Below are 21,292 nucleotides of genomic sequence, written 5' to 3' on the forward strand. Positions count from 1 at the left end.
CAAAATGAGCAGCAAAGTGTTTTACGAGGCAGATATGAAAAGAATAAAGGAGAGAATACACTGCCAGATACAAGCACATATCCATCTATATATATATATATATATATATATATATATATATATATATATATATATATATATATATATATATATATATTTACAGACAAATATGAATAAGTCTGAACGTTGTTTTTTTTGATCAGTAAAATGTGTGTGTATGCTTATGCAATGAATTCTATTTGCTGGTGCATGATGCTTTTCCATCATATCTATTGCATAATTTGCATTTGATGAAAAGGATTCCTGAGAAAACACATGCTGTTATATGTGCATGAACAGAATCTTACATTTTCATACCTGAATTAGTTTGGTAATATGTATAATTCAATGAACAATGGCCCCTAAATTACAAAAAAAAGGACGTTTCTGGTTGCACTGCTGGGTTCACGGGAATAGAGCCTGTTCTCTTGTGAGCACAGAGCAGCAACTACCGTTGGAGAGATAAAGACAAAAACTCTGTGTAGAGAAAGTGCTGACAGCAGCTGATTCTGAGGACAGTCAGGATGGACAACGGAAACATGATGCATCCTTAATAACATGAATAAAACAACACAGAGTAAGTGGTAAGCTGCCCATAGCCTAACTCTCTTTATGTTAAATCATTAGCTGTAATGTTAACTTTATGTACGCCGTGTCTGTGATTCAGCTTGTTGTGGAGTCATGAAGCACCGGAGCTCTCAGCCATGGTCTCATTTGTTTACACTAACACTATTATTGTACCACATTGAACGGGACAATAACCTGCTGATGTTTGAAAATGCTACATGCTGCTCCTTTAGCAGTAGTCCTCTAACTGTGGGTCGGGCAGGTCGTTGATGTCCAGGAAGATGGAGGTGTTGGACAGTTTGCGACCATTTGATGACAGATTTAGCAGCTCCTCTGCAGTGCTTGGCACCGAGCTGATGTACATGTCCCATACCTGCTCCGGAGAGTCCAGCTCCAACAGCTTCTGCTTGATCTTCAGGTTCTTCTCAATGTTCCTGCGCTTGTGCTTGAACTCCAGGATGGTTTTGGTATAGCGGTTGATGGTGGTGACTGAGGACGCCATGCAGGCTGTGAAGGAGCTCCACGCCAAACTGAAGTAAAGAGAAAGAAACAGTTTGAGCCCCTTCATTCAAACTAGGACATAATATATAATGTAGAACAAAATATATATACTGTTTTATGTGTGTACCTTTGAGCTAAGGCTGTTTTTCATGATTCCAGTTCAATCTTAATCATAAAGCATAAAATTATAATCTAGCGATTTTGTGCTTCCAACTTCCAACTGGGTTGTGTGTGTCAGTAGTTTGTGTTTGATCCTTTCCCTTTTTAATCAGAATCAGAATTTGACTCAGGTTGGAAAAAAGAATAAACATTAACTATTTTGTACACAGAAATATAAAATGCAAAAGTATATATATGAACATAAAAACACAACAAAACAACGACAATGAAATGTAGATAAAAGTGCAAGGCTGCTTGAATAAATATGGAAACAATTTAATTTAAAGTTACCGGGTTATAGCACATGGATTTGTACCATACAGAGGATAAATGATTAATTGTTCAGGAGAGAAAACTGAAAAAGTACCAGAGAGCGCAGTACCGAGGCTTGTGGGGAGGATTGTGCTTTAACATGACAAAACCACAATACCACTGGCAAAAAGCCAACCAAGTATTCAAATTCTCTCTTACAATACAAGTTTTGTTACAAAGTTTAGAAAAACAACATTCTGTGGTCCACTGTTACCACAGTCTTTGCTATATGGATCTGCAGATTGTCAAATGCTGCATGTGAACTCACATGTATGACCAGCTGTAGTCCCATGTCTGAGGTTTCCAGTCCTCTGGGCCCAAACTAACAGTCAGCTGGAAGGCTGTGGTGAACATCATGTGGGCCACCATACCCAACAGACCTGTTTGGGACGAGTGATGAGATAGAATATCACATCCTGTCCTGACATCCTACTCTGAGACCCACCACTGCCCTTCACTTCAATTACCACTTGGAGGCAGTGTTATTTTATGCTAGACTGAATATACCACCTGTACACCATTTTTCTCAGTAAATATATTTCTAAAGGTGCTATTGACATGTCATTTTCACCAGATGTCGGTAACAACCCAAGTAATCCATACATACAAAGAAAACCAAACAAATAAGTTCAGAAATTAAGTTATGTGTAATAAAATGGAATGACACAGGGAAAAAGTATTGAACACATGAAGAAAGGGAGGTGCAAAAAGGCATGGAAAGCCAAGACACCAGCTGAAATCTATCAGTAATTAGAAAGCAATCATGCCCCTTGTCAGTGCAAATTAATATCAGCTGGTTCAGTCCCAACTGATGGCCTATAAAAAGGTGTCTCATTACCAAGGTGTCACACAAGAAACATCTCATGATGGGTAAAAGCAAAGAGCTCTCTCAAGACCTTCGCAACCTTATTGTTGCAAAACATACTGATGGCATTAGTTACAGAAGGATTTCTAAACTTCTAAATGTTCCATTGAGCACTGTTGGGGCCACATCCGGAAGTGGAAAGAACATCATTTCACCATAAACCAGCCACGAGCAGGTGCTCCTCGGAAGATTTCTGACAGAGGAGTGAAAATAATTATCAGAAGAGTTGTCCAAGAGCCAAGGACCACTTGTGGAGAGCTTCAGAAAGACCTGGAATTAGCTGGTACAATTGTTTCAAAGAAAATGTGGTATATTTTCAGGTCTTGCACAATACAGCGAAGGACCTAAGTGTTTTTGTCTTACATAGGGTGCAGGAAGCAGATGGACAGGATACCAGGGGCCAAATGTGATTAAGTGTGTATAATGACGGGGTCACATACTTTATCTTGTCTTTCCCCCCCAAATGTGATTAACATGTATCCTATATAATGAGGTGTAAGAGCTCGAAGGTCAGGGAACTCACAGATTCGACTCGAGACCTCCGGGCGTTCTAGACGTCCGTCATGACATGTGTTGCTTGTTTGTAATAAACTATTATACCAGCAAGAACAGTGTCCGCGGAGCATCCTTTCTCATCACTTCAACAGCACTGTCGCTGTTGAAGAACGAACAGGATCGGAGGTGGCCTCGCGGTTTTCTGCTACAACTTCACATACGGTGAGCGCACTCGATTGAATGCTGGTCATAAATTGGGGCTGTTATGTGGAGTTGTTTGGTCACACCGTAAATCAAGAACCTTCTTGTTATGGACACGTCCTGTTGATTTGATGTTTAAAGTGAGGCTCCGTGCTAAATTTAGTGTAAAAGGGGGAAGATAAAAAGTGAAGGAAAGAAGTATGAGAAATACAAGGAATAGTTTAGAATAGCTTCATGGTAACGATAAGGTGTGTTAAACAGTATCGTGCAAGATTAATTGAAGATGGGCCCTCAACTTCTTAACGGTAAGACACATGCATATTAGCCACTGCGTAACGATGGCTTTGACATAGTCCGGAATTAAGTTAGAAAGACAAAATTGGGGAAACCTGGATCCAGGTAATTTGTATAAATAAATGTAAAAAGTGATAAGGAAATAAGGAAATAAGGAAATAAAGGAAATAAAGGAAAGGATCATATGATTGAGCCGCAAATCGGATAGGATAGAGCCCTCAAGAGTAGGAGCATGTAGTACGGGCCGAATAAAACCTGGAATGACATCTGATGGTCAGTTTAATAACTGGAGAATGTAGAATCATAATTCGATTGACTGTTCCCACTCTGACATTTGTTGACGAATGGTGTCTGATGCAGCCTCTCATCGAAATCTACATCTCAGAGGTAGCATAAATTTTATAAAAAATAAGGAAATAGCGGCAATAAGCATGCTGTATGAATGAAGGGATCTGAAACTGATTTGAGAATGGGTGTGTGTGTTTGCTTTGGGATGAGAAGAGAGGGGGACAATGGGTGTGCGTAGGAGTGCTGCATGTGTGTGTGAAACTTGGCTGCTGATGTGTTCCAACTGTGTGCCATAAAATGCATAGGAAGAGAATAGATGTGTTAAAGTTAAAAGAAAGAAAAACACATTATGATTGAATAAACATGCATAGGTGGTGATTTGAGAACGGGACATTTAATAATTTGTGAGGATAGATATGTGGCCCGATGTATTGTATAAAACTATGAGCTTCTTTTTAGAAGACGTAATGAATTGAATAAAGTATTGTATAAAACCATGAGCTTCTTTTTAGAAGACGTAATGAATTGAATAAAGTATTGTATAAAACTATGAGCTTCTTTTGAGAAGACGTAATGAATTGAATAAAGTATTGTATAAAACTATGAGCTTCTTTTGAGAAGACGTAATGAATTGAATAAAGTATTGTATAAAACTATGAGCTTCTTTTGAGAAGACGTAATGAATTGAATAAGGTATTGTATAAAACTATGAGCTTCTTTTGAGAAGACGTAATGAATTGAATAAAGTATTGTATAAAACTATGAGCTTCTTTTTAGAAGACGTAATGAATTGAACGAGTTAGTAAATAAAACATGAGCTCTTCTTAAAAGGGACGTAATATAATAAATAAGCTGTTAAATGCACAATGAACTTCGTTTAAGAAGGGTAGCATTTGAAACCCCCCCTCACTCGTCTCAAAAAAGGCGTTCGGTGACACTTTCTTGGGAGTTACAAAGAAGTCCTTTGCCGTTTGAACTGTTTGGTCCAGTCGGTGTTCACTAAATACTACAATGTTTAGGTAGGGGTTTAATTTAGGAATAGAATTTATGATGCTGTTAAAGGGACCTAATGGGTTCACAAGAGACTAAATCATTGCCTGTTTCTTGTCTGTTATGTCATTTACGGTAAATGAGAATTGAGACGGGAGGCAAGGTTTGCTGACGTCCACGGGGAGGCTTCCGTTTCAATCTACTAAAGGCCGGTACAACTTTATCCACAGACTCTTTGGCAAAAACAAAACCTGCATTTTCCATATTTGTATGTGTTCTCAGTCGTAGGTAATATTGATGGTACACATATAAACCTGCTTTCATTTATAAGCCTAAGAGGATGTTGACCTGCTCCTATACACATGAAAGAATACATGCTCTAGGCAGTTAGGAGAAATAAATAAATAAATAAATAGAAAACTTGGCAACTGATTGACTAGTTAATGCATTTAATTGATTAGTGGCATATGATTGTTTGGTCTAACCTCTGCTGACAATTACAGACGTCCATTTTTGTTATTGTGCGTGGTTTGTTCTGATCTGTGCTGTGGTGGACATTCAATATGGTGTCTGTTTGACGATTTGAGCTGAATATTGGGTAATTGGTTGATTAGTTAATTGGTTAATTGGTTAATTGGTTAATTGGATAATTGGTTAATTGGGTTTAAAAAAAAAAAAAAAAAAAAGGGGGAAGTAATCTAAATAGCCTTGAGTAGTTTTAAATTTAGCAATTACTTCTTAAAGTACAATAACGAAACATAAGGAAGCCGTTATAATGGGGAAAAAGAACACTAAAAATCCAAAAGTAATCACTCCTGTTGATATAGTACAGAAGAATAATCCTTTAATTAGAGGCATCGCAAATATTGCAAAAATATCGGAAAAATGGCACAAACGCTGGCCTGAAATTGACCAACCATGGCCAGTGGAGGGGACTCTTAACCCAGAGGTAATTAAAATAATGCTGGTACTTGTATCCACATACAAGGCAGAGCAAAAGAAGGGAAAAAAGGGGAGAAAACGACTTTTTAAGGCGGGTGTTTTAAGGATAACACAGGATCCCCAGAGCAACACGCCTTTGTTGCCGATAAAGAAGCCAGATAATTCATATCGCCTGACACATGATTTAAGAGCGGTCAATGAAGTGGTGGTTGATTTTCCAGCAGAAGTGCCGGATCCACATACTTTGTTAGCCCAACTTCCGCCAAATGCGACACATTTCACAGTGTTAGATTTATGTGGTGCGTTTTTCAGTGTTCCACTTAGTAGGGAAAGCCAAAGCTTATTTGGGTTCACGTACAACGGACAATCTTATGAGTATGAGAGACTGCCACAAGGGTTCAAACATAGTCCTCACATTTTCAACAAAATAGTGAAAGACGATTTGGAGGGGATAGAGCAGGTATTAAAAAGCAATGTAATTCAATATGTGGACGACATCATCATTTGTTCACCAGATGAGGAGACATGTCATAAGGACTCAATTAAATTGCTACAAATACTGGCAGAGAGGGGTCACAAGGCCTCTCTGAAGAAACTGCAGTATTGTCAGGAGAAGGTAACTTATTTGGGTCAAACAATAACGCAGGGACACAGAAGCATCTCTGATAGTCACGTGGAGGCTATTCGCAAGGCTCCAAAACCCAGAACAGTCCGAGAGATGATGACATTTCTTGGTATTGCAGGATATTCTTCAGCATGGGTTGAGGATTATGCTAGCTTGACGGGGCCTTTGAGAGCTATGATTAAAAGTACTGGGAATGCTAAGCTACACTGTAATCTGTCCTGGACACACGATGGCCTTTTGGCATTTGAAACAACAAAAAAGAAGTTGCAAGAGGCTCCGGCGCTAGCAATTCCAGACTACTCTAAGAATTTTGTGTTATATGTATCGACTTCTACTGGGGGTAAACATGCATGTGCAGTTCTTTGTCAACCAACGGGTACGGGGACGAGTCCTCAACCCATTTCATATTACTCCACGGCTTATTCAGAAGTGGAGCTAGGGTTACCACTGTGTTACAGAGCTATGGTGGGAGTTTCTCTAATGTACAATAAAGCATCATCTGTAACAATGGGTTATCCAGTGACAATTCTTACACATCATAGTCTCAGAAATCTTTTGAATTATGGTAAGAACAACTTGACTATGTCTAGGCTCAGAGACTATCATAGGCTCTTAGAGCAGGAAGATGTTACCCTAGCAAGGTGTGTTACGGTAAATCCAGCTGAGAATTTGCCAACTCCAGAAGATGGTGAGCCACACGATTGTGTTCAAGAAGCAGAGAAATACTCTAGGCTTAGATCAGATTTACAAGCTCTCCCATTGCATGTGGTGGACCTGGAGTATTGGACTGATGGGTCTTGTTATCGTGTGGGCGATAAATTAAGTGCTGGCTATGCGGTAGTAAAAGCCCAAGGAACTGGATTTGCAGTTGAGAAGGCTGAAGGGATACCACAGCCTGCATCGGCACAACTTGCTGAGCTGGTGGGGCTAACTGAAGCGTGTTTGTTGGCAGAAGGGAAGCGAGTGACGATATATACCGACTCTGCATATGCACATAATGTGTGCCACTTGTTTGGAGCAGTGTGGAAGAACCGAGGGTTTAAGAAAACGGATGGTTCGCCGATACAGCATCACGCCCAGATCATGAAATTGCTGCATGCTATGATGAAGCCTAAAGAAATAGCAATAGCTAAATGTGCGGCACATAGGAGGGATGCATCAAGGGTTTCACAAGGGAATAGAGCGGCCGATGAAGCTGCAAGAGCAGTCACAGGAGCAGATAAATTGGGCAAAGTTCTTCTCGTCACGCATGAAGTGAACTTGGAAGACAAAATTACGCTCAAAGATGTGATTTTAATACAGGAAGCTGCTCCTGAAATGGACAAACAGTTGTGGCTAGACCGAGGTGCCACCCGAGATTCTACTGGACTAGGAGAAATCATGAGGGGCTGATACTATCACCTCCAGACCTGTTGGGTCTGATGATTCAGGAGGCGCATGGTTTAGCTCACGTTGCAAGGGGGGAAGTTAAGAGAAAGATTACAAAAGAGTATGGTTTTTGGGCACCATGTTTGCTTGAACAGATTGATTATGTCATAGGCAGGTGCACTATCTGTCTGAAAAACAATGTTCGGAGGGGAGTGACGGTTCCTCCGGGCCACATCCCAACTCCAAGGGGTCCTATGCGTGAACTAGTTGTGGACTATGTTGACATGATAAAACCGATTGAAGGGAAAAGATACATGCTAGTCGTTGTGGACAGATTTTCACGATGGCCTGAGGCTTTTCCAACAAAACGGAAAGATGCTCAATCGGTCGCCAAGTTCTTATGTAGAGAGGTCATAAGCATGTGGGGACTTCCAGATCGAATATCCTCAGACAATGGGAAAGAGTTTGTGGATAAGACGGTGAAATTGATTTTGCAAAAACTAGGAATTAAACAGCGTCTTGGTGCAGTCTATCATCCGCAAAGTCAAGGGATGTGCGAAAGAATGAATGGTGTTCTGAAAAATCGTATTGTCAAAATATGCCAGCACACGGGGTTAAATTGGATAGCAGCGCTTCCATTGGCGTTAATGGTATGTCGCTCTAGTGAGCTCCGCGATTTACATATGACACCTCATGAGTTGGTTACAGGAAGACTGATGCCAACGCCTTGTCTGCGGACAAGTGGGAAAGGTCCAAGTCTGGCCCTTTTAGAAGATGAAATGCAAACATATGTCACATACATGGTTAATCTACATAAAAGAATATCCACATATGTGTCTGACAGGCAAACTAAGGAGGAGGTGCAGGAGAAGCTCAATGAGCAAAAAGGACCACAGTGCAACCTGGAGACAAGGTGTTCGTGAAGGTGTTTAGACGGAAGTGGTATAACGAACGCCGTGAAGGACCATTTGAAGTAGTTCGTAGTACTGGAACCGCGGTCCAGGTTAAAGGGTCTCCCACGTGGTATCATTTATCACATTGTGTCAAAGCGCCAAGTGAAGAGGCGCCACATTCACCGATCCAAGATGTTGAAGGCTCAAGAGAGCCCGAAGACAATGTGGAAGAACACACACCGGAGAGGGAGATGCATGAAAATCCCCAGAGTCAGAATTCAGAAGGAGAGATCGTCCAAGTTGTGGACAATGCTGATGTTTCTGTGCATATTCCTGATGATGCCAGAAATGACTCGGCAGTTGATGGACAGGAAAGAAGATTTAGAGACATTGTCTTTCAACATGTCCCAGACCCAGCAGGACCTATTTCAGTTGCCTGCAAAGCGCCAGAGATATCAAAGGGCGGTGACTCCGCTGCAGGACAACCCAGGGATCCAGTTAGACAAAGGAGCCCGAGACCAGTTAGGAGAAGAGTCAAACCAAACCGTTACAAGAACCAGGGTTGAAGCAACCTTGGGGGAGTCAGTTCGGCTTCCATGTCAGTGTACAGAAGAAAATAGTGGTAAAGGGAAACTCAGAGTTCAGTGGAAAGATGGCCATGGTAAGATCTTAGATCTGTCAGAGACAGTACCATTAGGGAAATATACATTAATTAATGACAAAAGGAGAGTGAAGGTTGAGGGAGACTGTAGTCTCTATGTACGCAAGCCTCAACAGGAAGATCAGGGTGATTACAGGTGTACTTTTTACGATCGACATATTGGAAGTAAGCGGCCCGAGTTAGGATTTAGAGTTCGCATAGTGTCTCTAGTGATACTAGGGGGGAATAAGAGTATGGACTTCCAAGATGTTGGGGAAACAAGAGAATTGACAACAATGACATCAACTCTCCAGACGAAAGCTGGGAAAATGGAAGAGAAATCTACTCTTTCAATGGCAAAAGCTATTGAAGGTATAAATGCATCACATGTAACTACAAAGGCGCCTCAGGAGGTATCTATAACGTCACCTCCTTTGAGTACTGTGATCAGAGTTAGGTTAGGAGGAACAGCTTACCTTCCTTGTCAATGTGGGAGATGGAACAGTGGTGGTAACTTGCCTCCCAAATGGGAGAATAGTCGTGGTGAAGATTTGTTGTTGACAAGACCTGAAGATGACATTGTGCCTCGTGATCAAAGGAAGTATATTTTGTTTAATGAGATGAGGTGGAAGAAAAGTACAGATGATTGTTCCCTTGTCCTGCGTAATGTTACTCGGGAAGACGAAGGAGAATACATGTGTACTTATGTAGAACCGGAGTTTAAATTTGTTCCATATCAAAATTATTGGATCGAAGGTCGTGTAACTCATAGAGTGTCACTCCTGATAAGAGATTTGGGGCCTATTGGAGTTTCTACGAATACTAACGGGTTCAGAAACAATTTACTACAGTAACTACTCCAAAGGTGATTAGTACACAGATGAAGCTTGTTACGTTAGTTCCAGAAACAACTAAGAATGGTCATACACCTACTCAGGCTACTACTCTAGCTATGACTCCAAAGGGGATGAATGCTACAACAGTGACGACATCTGTGGCATCTACGACATTTGTAAATATAACGCAGACATCTAATATGACATCTTGGACATTTAAGGATGCGATCAATGCAACCCAGAAGCTAATGTCAAAAATAGAGCCTAGCGTGAACAGCAGTAATGACACTGTTGAAGTTAGAGAACAGAGGATAGAAGAGAGGTATGTAGAGTCATCTATGACAGCTCAGAGGACTATGTCAAACGTAGATAATAACTTTGTTGACTCTGATCAGACACCAGAATACATGATGGATCAATACCATACAATACAAAAGAGAGACACTAAATGGAAGGCATTTGGGTTTGATCCTTCAGTGTTACACATCGCAGACCCTTGGGCAGGTAGGAACTTATGGTTCCAGCAAGTAACCCACTCCGTAAGATCGGTTGTGAAAACGGATGGTCCATGTCTGGTGAAAGTCCTATCGCCGAACTCATGGCCTGCGATTTTAGAGACTATACCAGAACCACTAACCCCTAAGTGTCAAAGTTATGCATTATCATGGCTGTTGTATCACCAGCAGTCAGCAGTAGATATAGTGATGTCTTTGTCAGTGCATCTGTTTAGGCCTAGATTTACTTGTTCTTGGTTGATGGAATTACCATATGTAAATTTACTTGATCAGCATGAAGATATCAGAACTGCGTTCCCTGATGTAATGGAGGTGACAGAAGTGGGAGCTACCAGCTGTTTTTGTTCAAATACAACTTATGATGGGCCGGGAACGTTTATGGGGTTATCAGATTGTGATGACTATATGATGGACTTGGGTAAAATGAAACATGGGAATAGTAATGATTCGTATGAAGCATCTTTTCAGGTACCAGAACACAAAAAGAAGACAATTTTAAGGGTACATAACCAGATATTGCCGGGGAATGTGACTATAGGAAATTTCAAAGATATTTGGTGGGTCTGTGGTAATAAGGCATACATATTTCTACCATATGGGTGGACAGGATGCTGTTATATGGCACTGTTGAAACTTCCATATGAGGTTCTTACTATCCAGAAGGGAGTAGGGCCAGATGGGGTCCAATCCGATGTCGCTTCAAGTAGTAGGAAGAAACGTGAGTTGGCACAGTTCCACAATTTGGAATCTTACCATTGGAGAATAAGTATAGGAGAGAAGTGGGGTATAGGATTATTTCCATGGTATGGGGTGACATTCTTGGCAGATCACATCGACAACATTACCTACACCTTGCAGGGCTTTGCGAACGAAACCATAAGAGGTTTTGAATATTTGTCAAACACTCAGAAAAGCCACAGACTGACGTTGCTAAAACATGACATGGCTCTTGACTATATTTTGGCCAAACAAGGGGGCCTTTGTATGACTTTGAACTTAACAGGGTCGGCTTGCTATACGTTGATTCCTGATAGTTCTGATAATATGACTAGTGTCATAGAGGCATTGAAGCTCATAAGAGATGCGTTTGGCCCGTCAGAAGACGCGGGATGGTCTGCAAATGCTTGGTTGCAGGATAAATTGGGGCCACTAGGAGCAGTGTTAGTTCAGGTTTGGTAGCGCTCGTTCTGTCGTTGTGTGTGATGTTTTGTTTTTGTACGCTGTTGTTGACCTTTGCAAAGGCTATGATAATTAGATGGGTTGGAGTTGTGCTGCCCGGCGATCAAACTCTGATGCCATTATTACACGAAGCTGACACGGACGTGGATGAGGATGACGCGATAAAGATCGAATTGGTGGAGGAATATCCATTTTGAATATCTCATATGATTATAATCCTATTATTTACCTCTGTTATCGCTTGCGTAGTTTGTAGTGTTGATTTTGTTTTGCTCTTTCGAGACTTTGTTTAGTCTCGAAGGGGGGGTATGGAAACAAATGAACAATATGATTAATGGACAATGTGATTTCACATTTTTACTTATAGAAGTGTTCTTATTCTGTGTTTGATGTTTTAATTTGCATCTATTCTGTATGCAAAAGATACTGGTTTTCTTTTCTTCCATTCTAGAACATTTTGGGGGAAGACCACTGTGAGGGTGGTGGATTGTCAGGGACTCCGAGGGCTGAATGGATTCAGACACTTCAAACATGAAAATACGAATGGTCTGAAGGACTCTGAACGTGGACTGGCGATACAACATCCAGATTCAAGACGCCATCGACACTACACCTGAGTCAAGGCTGCTGAGAAACTGCAGCGTTATACAGTCTTATGTCTTCTCTTAGATGTTACATTAGTATTATTAAAAATGAATTTTCTTCTTTGTGTATTAAATGCTTGGGAAATGACGGTTTCTAAATATAATGGGACCTCGGATGTTTTCTTTTTCTCGATGTTTAGGGACAGTGGGGTAGGCAGGAAAAGGTCCATAGAAAGGTGCGATGGGTCGACCAGCCTGACTTTGGACATTGTTTTGTTTTGATTTACTGAGAGTTCCATATGTATTTGCTTAAGTCATTTCCTTACACAAATTGCTAAAATTCCACATTTCAGTGTTATGGAGTACTGCGTATGGTCGCCTTGGCAGAGGGACCGTGAGGGAATTTTCCTGTCTACATTGTTTAATGGATATTTCAAGAAAAATTAGCTGCCTGACAGGTTTTTCACTCTCACTTTTATACTCCGTACAGTTGCTTTAATGTTAAAAAGGACGGGTTGTTAAGTTTGTCATGATTATACACCTGTATGTCTCTTCTTTTATTTTTTTCGAGACTTTGTGTAAGTCTCGAAGGGGGGAATATGTGGTATATTTTCAGGTCTTGCACAATACAGCGAAGGACCTAAGTGTTTTTGTCTTACATAGGGTGCAGGAAGCAGATGGACAGGATACCAGGGGCCAAATGTGATTAAGTGTGTATAATGACGGGGTCACATACTTTATCTTGTCTTTCCCCCCCAAATGTGATTAACATGTATCCTATATAATGAGGTGTAAGAGCTCGAAAGTCAGGGAACTCACAGATTCGACTCGAGACCTCCGGGCGCTCTAGACGTCCGTCATGACATGTGTTGCTTGTTTGTAATAAACTTTATTATACCAGCAAGAACAGTGTCCGCGGAGCATCCTTTCTCATCACTAATTTTTCACTCTGTTTCATTGCAGCCATTTGCTAAAATCGAAAAAGTTCATTTTTTTTCGCATTAATGTACACTCAGCAACCCATCTTGACAGAAAAAAACAGAAAAGTAGAAATTTTTGCAAATTTATTAAAAAGAAAAACTGAAATATCACATGGTCATAAGTATTCAGACCCTTTGCTGTGACACTCATATTTAACTCACATGCTGTCCATTTCTTCTGATCCTCCTTGAGATGGTTCTACTCCTTCATTGGAGTCCAGCTGTGTTTAATTAAACTGATTGGACTTGATTAGGAAAGGCACACACCTGTCTATATAAGACCTTACAGCTCACAGTGCATGTCAGAACAAATGAGAATCATGAGGTCGAAGGAACTGCCCAAGGAGCTCAGAGACAGAATTGTGGCAAGGCACAGATCTGGCCAAGGTTACAAAAGAATTTCTGCAGCACTCAAGGTTCCTAAGAGCACAGTGGCCTCCATAATCCTTAAATGGAAGAAGTATGGGATGACCAGAACTCTTCCTAGACCTGGCCGTCCAGCCAAACTGAGCAATCGTGGGAGAAGAGCCTTGGTGAGAGAGGTAAAGAAGAACCCAAAGATCACTGTGGCTGAGCTCCAGAGATGCAGTAGGGAGATGGGAGAAAGTTCCACAAAGTCAACTATCACTGCAGCCCTCCACCAGTCGGGGCTTTATGGCAGAGTGGCCCGACGGAAGCCTCTCCTCAGTGCAAGACATATGAAAGCCCGCATAGAGTTTGCCAAAAAACACATGGAGGACTCCCAAACTATGAGAAATAAGATTCTCTGGTCTGATGAGACCAAGATTGAACTTTTTGGCGTTAATTCTAAGCGGTATGTGTGGAGAAAACCAGGCACTGCTCATCACCTGCCCAATACAATCCCAACAGTGAAACATGGTGGTGGCAGCATCATGCTATGGGGGTGTTTTTCAGCTGCAGGGACAGGACGACTGGTTGCAATTGAAGGAAAGATGAATGCAGCCAAGTACAGAGATATCCTGGAAGAAAACCTCCTCCAGAGTGCTCAGGACCTCAGACTGGGCCGAAGGTTCACCTTCCAACAAGACAATGACCCGAAGCACACAGCTAAAATAACAAAGGAGTGGCTTCGGAACAAGTCTGTGACCATTCTTGACTGGCCCAGCCAGAGCCCTGACCTAAACCCAATTGAGCATCTCTGGAGAGACCTGAAAATGGCTGTCCACCAACGTTCACCATCCAACCTGACAGAACTGGAGAGGATCTGCAAGGAAGAATGGCAGAGGATCCCCAAATCCAGGTGTGAGAAACTTGTTGCATCATTCCCAAGAAGACTCATGGCTGTACTAGCTCAAAAGGGTGCTTCTACTCAATACTGAGCAAAGGGTCTGAATACTTATGACCATGTGATATTTCAGTTTTTCTTTTTTAATAAATTTGCAAAAATTTCTACATTTCTGGTTTTTTCTGTCAAGATGGGTTGCTGTGTACATTAATGTGAAAAAAAAATGAACTTTTTCGATTTTAGCAAATGGCTGCAATGAAACAAAGGGTGAAAAATTTAAAGGGGTCTGAATACTTTCCGTACCCACTGTATATGCACTCAATACTTGGTCGGGGCTCCTTTTGCATGAATTACTGCATCAATGCGGCGTGGCATGGAGGCGATCAGCCTGTGGCACTGCTGAGGTGTTATGGAAGCCCAGGTTGCTTCGATAGCGGCCTTCAGCTCGTCTGCATTGTTGGGTCTGGTGTCTCTCATCTTCCTCTTGACAATACCCAATAGAGTCTCTATGGGGTTCAGGTCAAGCGAGTTTGCTGGCCAATCAAGCACAGTGATACCATGGTCATTAAACCAGGTATTGGTACTTTTGGCAGTGTGGGCAGGTGCCAAGTCCTGCTGGAAAATGAAATCAGCATCTCCATAAAGCTTGTCAGCGGAAAGAAGCATAAAGTGCTCTAAAATTTCCTGGTAGATGGCTGCGTTGACTTTGGACTTGATAAAACACAGTGGACCAACACCAGCAGATGACATGGCTCCCCAAATCATCACTGACTGTGGAAACTTCACACTGGACTTCAAGCAACTTGGATTCTGTGCCTCTCCACTCTTCCTCCAGACTCTGGGACCTTGATTTCCAAATGAAATGCAAAATTTACTTTCATCGGAAAAGAGGACCACTTTGGACCACTGAGCAACAGTCCAGTCCTTTTTCTCCTTAGCCCAGGTAAGACACTTCTGACGTTGTCTCTGGTTCAGGAGTGGCTTGACACGAGGAATGTGACAGTTGTAGCCCATGTCCTGGATACGTCTGTGCGTGGTCGCTCTTGATGCACTGACTCCAGCCTCAGTCCACTCCTTGTGAATCTCCCCCAAATTCTTGAATGGCCGTTGCTTCACAATCCTCTCAAGGCTGCAGTTATCCCTGTTGCTTGTGCACCTTTTTCTACCACACTTTTTCCTTCCACTCAACTTTCTATGAATATGCTTGGATACAGCACTCTGTGAACAGCCAGCGTCTTTAGCAATGACCTTTTGTGGCTTACCCTCCTTGTGGAGGGTGTCAATGACTGTCTTCTGGACAACTGTCAAGTCAGCAGTCTTCCCCATGATTGTGTAGCCTACTGAACCAGCCTTAGAGACCATTTAAAGGTTCAGGAAACCTTTGCAGGTGTTTTGAGTTAATTAGTTGATTAGAGTGGGACATCGTGAGTCTACAATATTGAACTTTTTCACAATATTCTAATTTTCTGAGATACTGAATTTTGGGTTTTCATTAGCTGTAAGCCATAATCATCAAAATGAAAAGAAATAAATGCTTGAAATATTTCACTCTGTGTGTAATGAATCTATATAATATATGAGTTTCAATTTTTGAATTGAATTATCAAAATAAACGAACTTTTCCATGATATTCTAATTTATTGAGATGCACCTGTAGTCTGGTCAGATGAGACCGAAATTGAACTCTTTGGATGCCATAATACACACCATTTTTGGAGGTCAAATGGCACTGCACATCACCCCAAAAACACCATACCAACAGTGAAGTTTGGAGGTGGGAACATCATGGTGTGGGGCTGTTTTTCAGCATACGGCACTGGCAAACTTCATATAATTGAAGGAAGGATAAAAATCTGCTGCCATCTACCAGGATGATGAAGATTAAACAAGGGTGGACATTTCAGCAAGACAATGTTCCCAAACACACAGCCAAGGAAACTCTCAATTGGTTTCAGAGAAAGAAAATAAAGCTGCTAGAATGGCCCAGCCAATCAACTGACTTGAATCCAATAGAAAATCTATGGAAAGGACTAAAGGTCAGAGTTCATAGAAGAGGCCCACGGAACCTTAAAGATTTGAAGACTGTTTGTGTGGAAGAATGGGCCAAAATCACACCTGAGCAACGTATGCGACTAGTGTTTCTCCATACAGGAGGCATCTTGAAGCTGTCATTACCAACAAAGGCTTTTGTACGAAGTATTAAATAAATTTCAGTAAGCGTGTTCAATACTTTTCCCCTGTGTCATTCCATTTTATTACACATAGCTTAATTTCTGAACTTATTTGTTTGGTTTTTGTATGTATGGATTACTTGGGTTGTTACCGACATCTGGTGAAAATTTCATGTCAATAGCACCTTTAGAAATATATTTACTGAGAAAAATGGTGACGTGTTCAATACTTATTTTACCCGCTGTACATTGACACAGCACAGTAAATCTACATTCTACTTTCTGTGGGAGCCTTGTAAAACATGAACAAACTGGATATACCACCTTTCCTTCAATACACGAGAGCCAAACCCCTAATTTTTAAGGAGTGTTTTATGTGTGACCTTTGCTCGCTATTGGTATCTATAACATCAAAGTTGAATGCACTTACTGCCAGTGATGGAGAGCAACTAATTACATTTATTCAAGTACTATTACGTAAGTAATTGGAGGACTTTTAGTTATAATATTTCAAAAGCATTATAAACTGAGCCACTGGCTCTACTGATCTAACATTGAATGGGAGTTTGTCCCACAGCATTGTAGCTAAAATGAGAAAGCATGGTCCCACTTTGTTTTGAGACTGGACCAGTACATTTTTAGCAGGATTTGTATTCATGATCTGAGGAGGGATCAGAACGAAAGGTTAAGAATTCTGAAATTGGAGCCAGATCATGTGGGGATTTAAAAGTAATCAACATAATTCAAATTAAAGTCTTTAACAAATGGGGAGGTAGTGTAATTGGGCCAGGACTGGAGTGATATTTTCCCGACATAAAGTGTTTGTGAGGAGTCTTGCTGCTGCATTCTGCTCCAACTGTAGACGCGCAACTGCTGCATTGTTTAGGGAAGTAAATAAGGAATTACAGTAGTCTAGTCCGGAGGAAATGAGGGTGTGGATGAGGTGTACCGCTAAGTTTTTGGTTTGATTGTGGAAATAACCTAATTTATATATAACAGGATTGAACAAGACTCTTAATGTGCTGATTGAAGTTGAGGTACAGATAAAAAACAACTCCCTAGTCTCTAGCTGAGTGTGACGTGTTTGTTGATAGTGTTCTAAGGTGGGGTAACATTGTTAGATATATGACCAGAACCAATAACCAATACTTCAGTCTTATCTGTGATAAGTTGCAGGACGTTGGAAGCCTTCCAGTCCTTAATGGCAGCAAGACAGCAGCATAGACTCCAGGGATCTCATTTAGAAAACAGTACGTAGGATCCAAACTAAAGTTTTGTGTTCATGCAAACGAGGAAATGTTTGCACGCCCAAAAAAATTCTGATTTATAAAACCTTCTGTACGCCTGCCAGTGCGCAGTTTTTTTTTAGAAATCCCGAATCAACCTTTAAATGTGCGCAGCTGGTTCAGCCTCACATCCCGCCCTCTACACCCCCACATTAAACCATAAATGGCAATGCAAAGCACCTTCTGAATGTTGTTGCATAGAAACAAGCCTGCTGAACAAAGGGTCTTTACACTGAATCGGGGCAACTACTAAGAGGAAGACCTGGAAAAGGATTTTTTTGACAGAGAAATCAAAGTGCTTGTACATTTATGCAGTCCTAACAATGCCAGGGCATCTATCGTGAAGTATTCCTCAAGTTAGCGCAGAACTGCTAACTCTGTCAGGTGAACAATGCAGTGACCAGTGTCCTCCGACATGCACAATCAGAACAATGCTTAGCAAAGGACTACTCAACAACCACAACTATTGCCAGCCTGTCTCATCAACAACTGACTGAATCAGCAGCTAACAATGCAGCATACTAAGTCTCCCGTCTCCCTTCATGGACTGATATCTTTAACTGAACATAGAACAGTGTTACAATACATAGGACTATTTAACCCTTGTCATCGTACATGTATTACTTTATTGTTGTGGTCTTTGTGTCAAGTGGTTGGGTAGTTTGCTTCACCAATCCACCGATCACATACTTTGAATTGGCCTTAAACACAGTTAAACAAGAGAAGAAATTCAAAGCTTCTGCTTTCCATATTATTTTGTTCTGACCTAACCCTTGCTATGCTTGTGCACCCATTACACAGAGTCAGAAAGAAGCATACCCATTGTCTCTGGTGTTCCCCTATCTTTAGCTTCCAGTTAAATAACTCAGACTTCTTCAGATACAACCAACTACGATGCTTTGCTACGACCGACATTGCAGATCATTTACTTGTGGCATATTTTAAAGAGTGGTCATGTTTCCTACGTCTACAAACAAATATATAAATTACCCCCTCAGATGAATTCTGGGAAGAAGCTTTAGAATCAATCGATTCCTCCTCGTCCTCCTGTCCATACAACTTAAGCTACTCCATGGAGTGCATTACAGCAGGGATACACTCTCCAAAATGTACCCAGAAAGATGATAGATGTAATAGTTGCTCAGAATCCCCCGTGTGACTTCAACTTATTGTCTAGGTTTTGGGAATCAGTTGTAGATGTAGTCTTTAAGTGAAGAATTGTAAAACAAAAGTATTGAAACAAAAAAAAAAAAAAAAAGAAATAGACCTTGCCATAATCAGTGTCAGACTGTAAGATTGTGTGATGAATGCCTGGTTTACTGTACCACTACAATGTTAACAGACAAGAAAGAAAAAGTTAACTAAAATAAATAAGTCTTTCAGGTCCTAAGCCTGTGGGTTAAATAGTTAATTTTCTCAAAATATATGGTATTATTATTATCAGTCACATTACTATTAATGATACCATTACAGATTTTATTATCTGTAATATTATACTAAATCCGCTGCTGCTGTTAATATTAGTAGTAGTAATATTTCCATCATTATTCTGCTTACTGCTACTTGAATGAGTTGTAACTGTTATGTTGTTCATTCTGTACAACATGACATCTATTGCATTCTGTCCATCCTGGGAGAAGGATCCCTCCTCTTTCGCTCTCCCATAGGTGTCTTCCTTTTTTCTCCCTGTTAAATGTTTTTTTTAGAGGAGTTAAAGCCCTCTGAGGCAAATTTGTCATTTTGGGCAATACAAAATACATTTTCAGCACGCACTGGGGCGGTTCGCAGCCGAGTGTGAAGCGAGATGAGAGTCAGAACCTCCAAGTCTGAGGCCATGGTTCTCTTCCGGAAAATGGTGGATTGCACCCTCTGGGTTGGGAGTGAGTCACTGCCCCAAGCGAGGGAGTTCAAGTATCTCGGGATCTTATTCACGAGTGAGGGTAAAATGGAACGGGAGATGGACAGGCGGTTCGGTGCAGCGTCAGCAGTGATGCAGGCGTTGTACCGGGCCGTTGTGGTGAAGAAGGAGCTGAGCAAGACAAAGTTCTCGATTTACCAGTCCATCTATGTTCCAACCCTCACCTATGGTCATGAGCTTTGGGTAGTGACCGAAAGAATGAGATCGCAGATACAAGCGGCCGAAATGAGCTTCCTTCGTAGGGTGGCTGGGCTCAGCCTTAGAGATAGGGTGAGGAGCTCAGACATCCGGAGGGAGCTCGGAGTAGAGCCGCTGCTCCTTTGCGTCGAAAGGGGGCAGCTGAGGTTGTTCGGGCATCTGATCAGGATGCCCCCTGGACACCTCCCTTTAGAGGTTTTCCAGGCACGTCCAACTGGTAAGAGGCCCCGGGGTAGACCCAGAACACGCTGGAGGGATTATATATCTCGTCTGGCCTGGGAACGCCTCGGGGTTCCCCAGGAGGAGCTGGAAAGTGATGCTGGGGAGAAGGACGTCTGGAGGACCCTCCTTAGCTTGCTGCCCCCGCGACTTTTTATTGAATTGAATGTTAAAGATAATTATTCTAAATATGCAATTTCTTAAAGATACTTGTTTACATTAATTTATATCAAAATCTCCTTTCTCCTTCTATCAAATATGGGTTATGACATTTAGAACCCCTGTACATATACATTTCCAATCAAATGGGATTTGAGGTCATTAGCTAAACCCTCCCATCATATAGAATGGCACTTGAACATACCAGAAGAGCGGTATGTGTCTGAGGTAGTATGTATTTGGATGTCAGATGTCCTACATACATTTGTTGTGCTACAATTTATTCTTTATCCCCTTGTCTCTGATTTAATAATATGGATGAAGGGCAACAGTTCTATACAGCATCTTATTGTGCTGTGTTTGGACTTGGTGAGTGGACTTGCATTTAAATATCTGTACACTACATGTCAACATTTACCCATTCACAAACACGTTCATACGCTGATGGCAGGGGCAACCATGCAAGCTGCCACCTGCTCATAAAGATCTGAACAATTCACATTCATGCACACTGATGAAGCAGCCTTTTTGAGTAAATTGGGGTTCAGTTTCTTGCCCAAGCACACTTTGACAGGCAGACTGGAGGAGCAGGGGAATGACAACCCGCTCTACCTCTGAGCCACAGCCATCCTTGAGGCTAAGCCATGCCCACACTAATCAATGAAAGGAAGGATTTGAATTAAATCTCCTCATATGTGTCACTCAGAAATACGTCACATTAAGGTTGATGAAGACACCCTAACCTCTGTTTTACTGTTGATTAGTTAGTTTATAAATATGGATAATAGCAGCAATATGCAGTGTGATCTAGTACTGCCCTTT

General features: G+C 41.4%; 1 protein-coding gene across 1 annotated transcript; it reads right to left on the reverse strand.

Annotated features, from left to right (window-relative positions):
* Positions 1-835: 835 nt before the first annotated feature.
* gsg1l2b (gsg1-like 2b) lies at positions 836-15,845 on the reverse strand. The gene is made up of 5 exons (XM_054602001.1): positions 15,782-15,845; positions 14,874-15,052; positions 9,656-9,746; positions 1,847-1,958; positions 836-1,136 (listed from the first exon to the last, which is right to left on the reverse strand). Exons 1-5 carry the CDS (start codon positions 15,843-15,845, stop codon positions 836-838), a joined length of 747 nt encoding a protein of 248 aa, XP_054457976.1.
* Between the last annotated feature and the right edge of the window lie 5,447 nt (positions 15,846-21,292).

The sequence above is a fragment of the Anoplopoma fimbria genome, chromosome 7, assembly GCF_027596085.1.
Source record: "Anoplopoma fimbria isolate UVic2021 breed Golden Eagle Sablefish chromosome 7, Afim_UVic_2022, whole genome shotgun sequence".
Taxonomy (NCBI): domain Eukaryota; kingdom Metazoa; phylum Chordata; class Actinopteri; order Perciformes; family Anoplopomatidae; genus Anoplopoma; species Anoplopoma fimbria.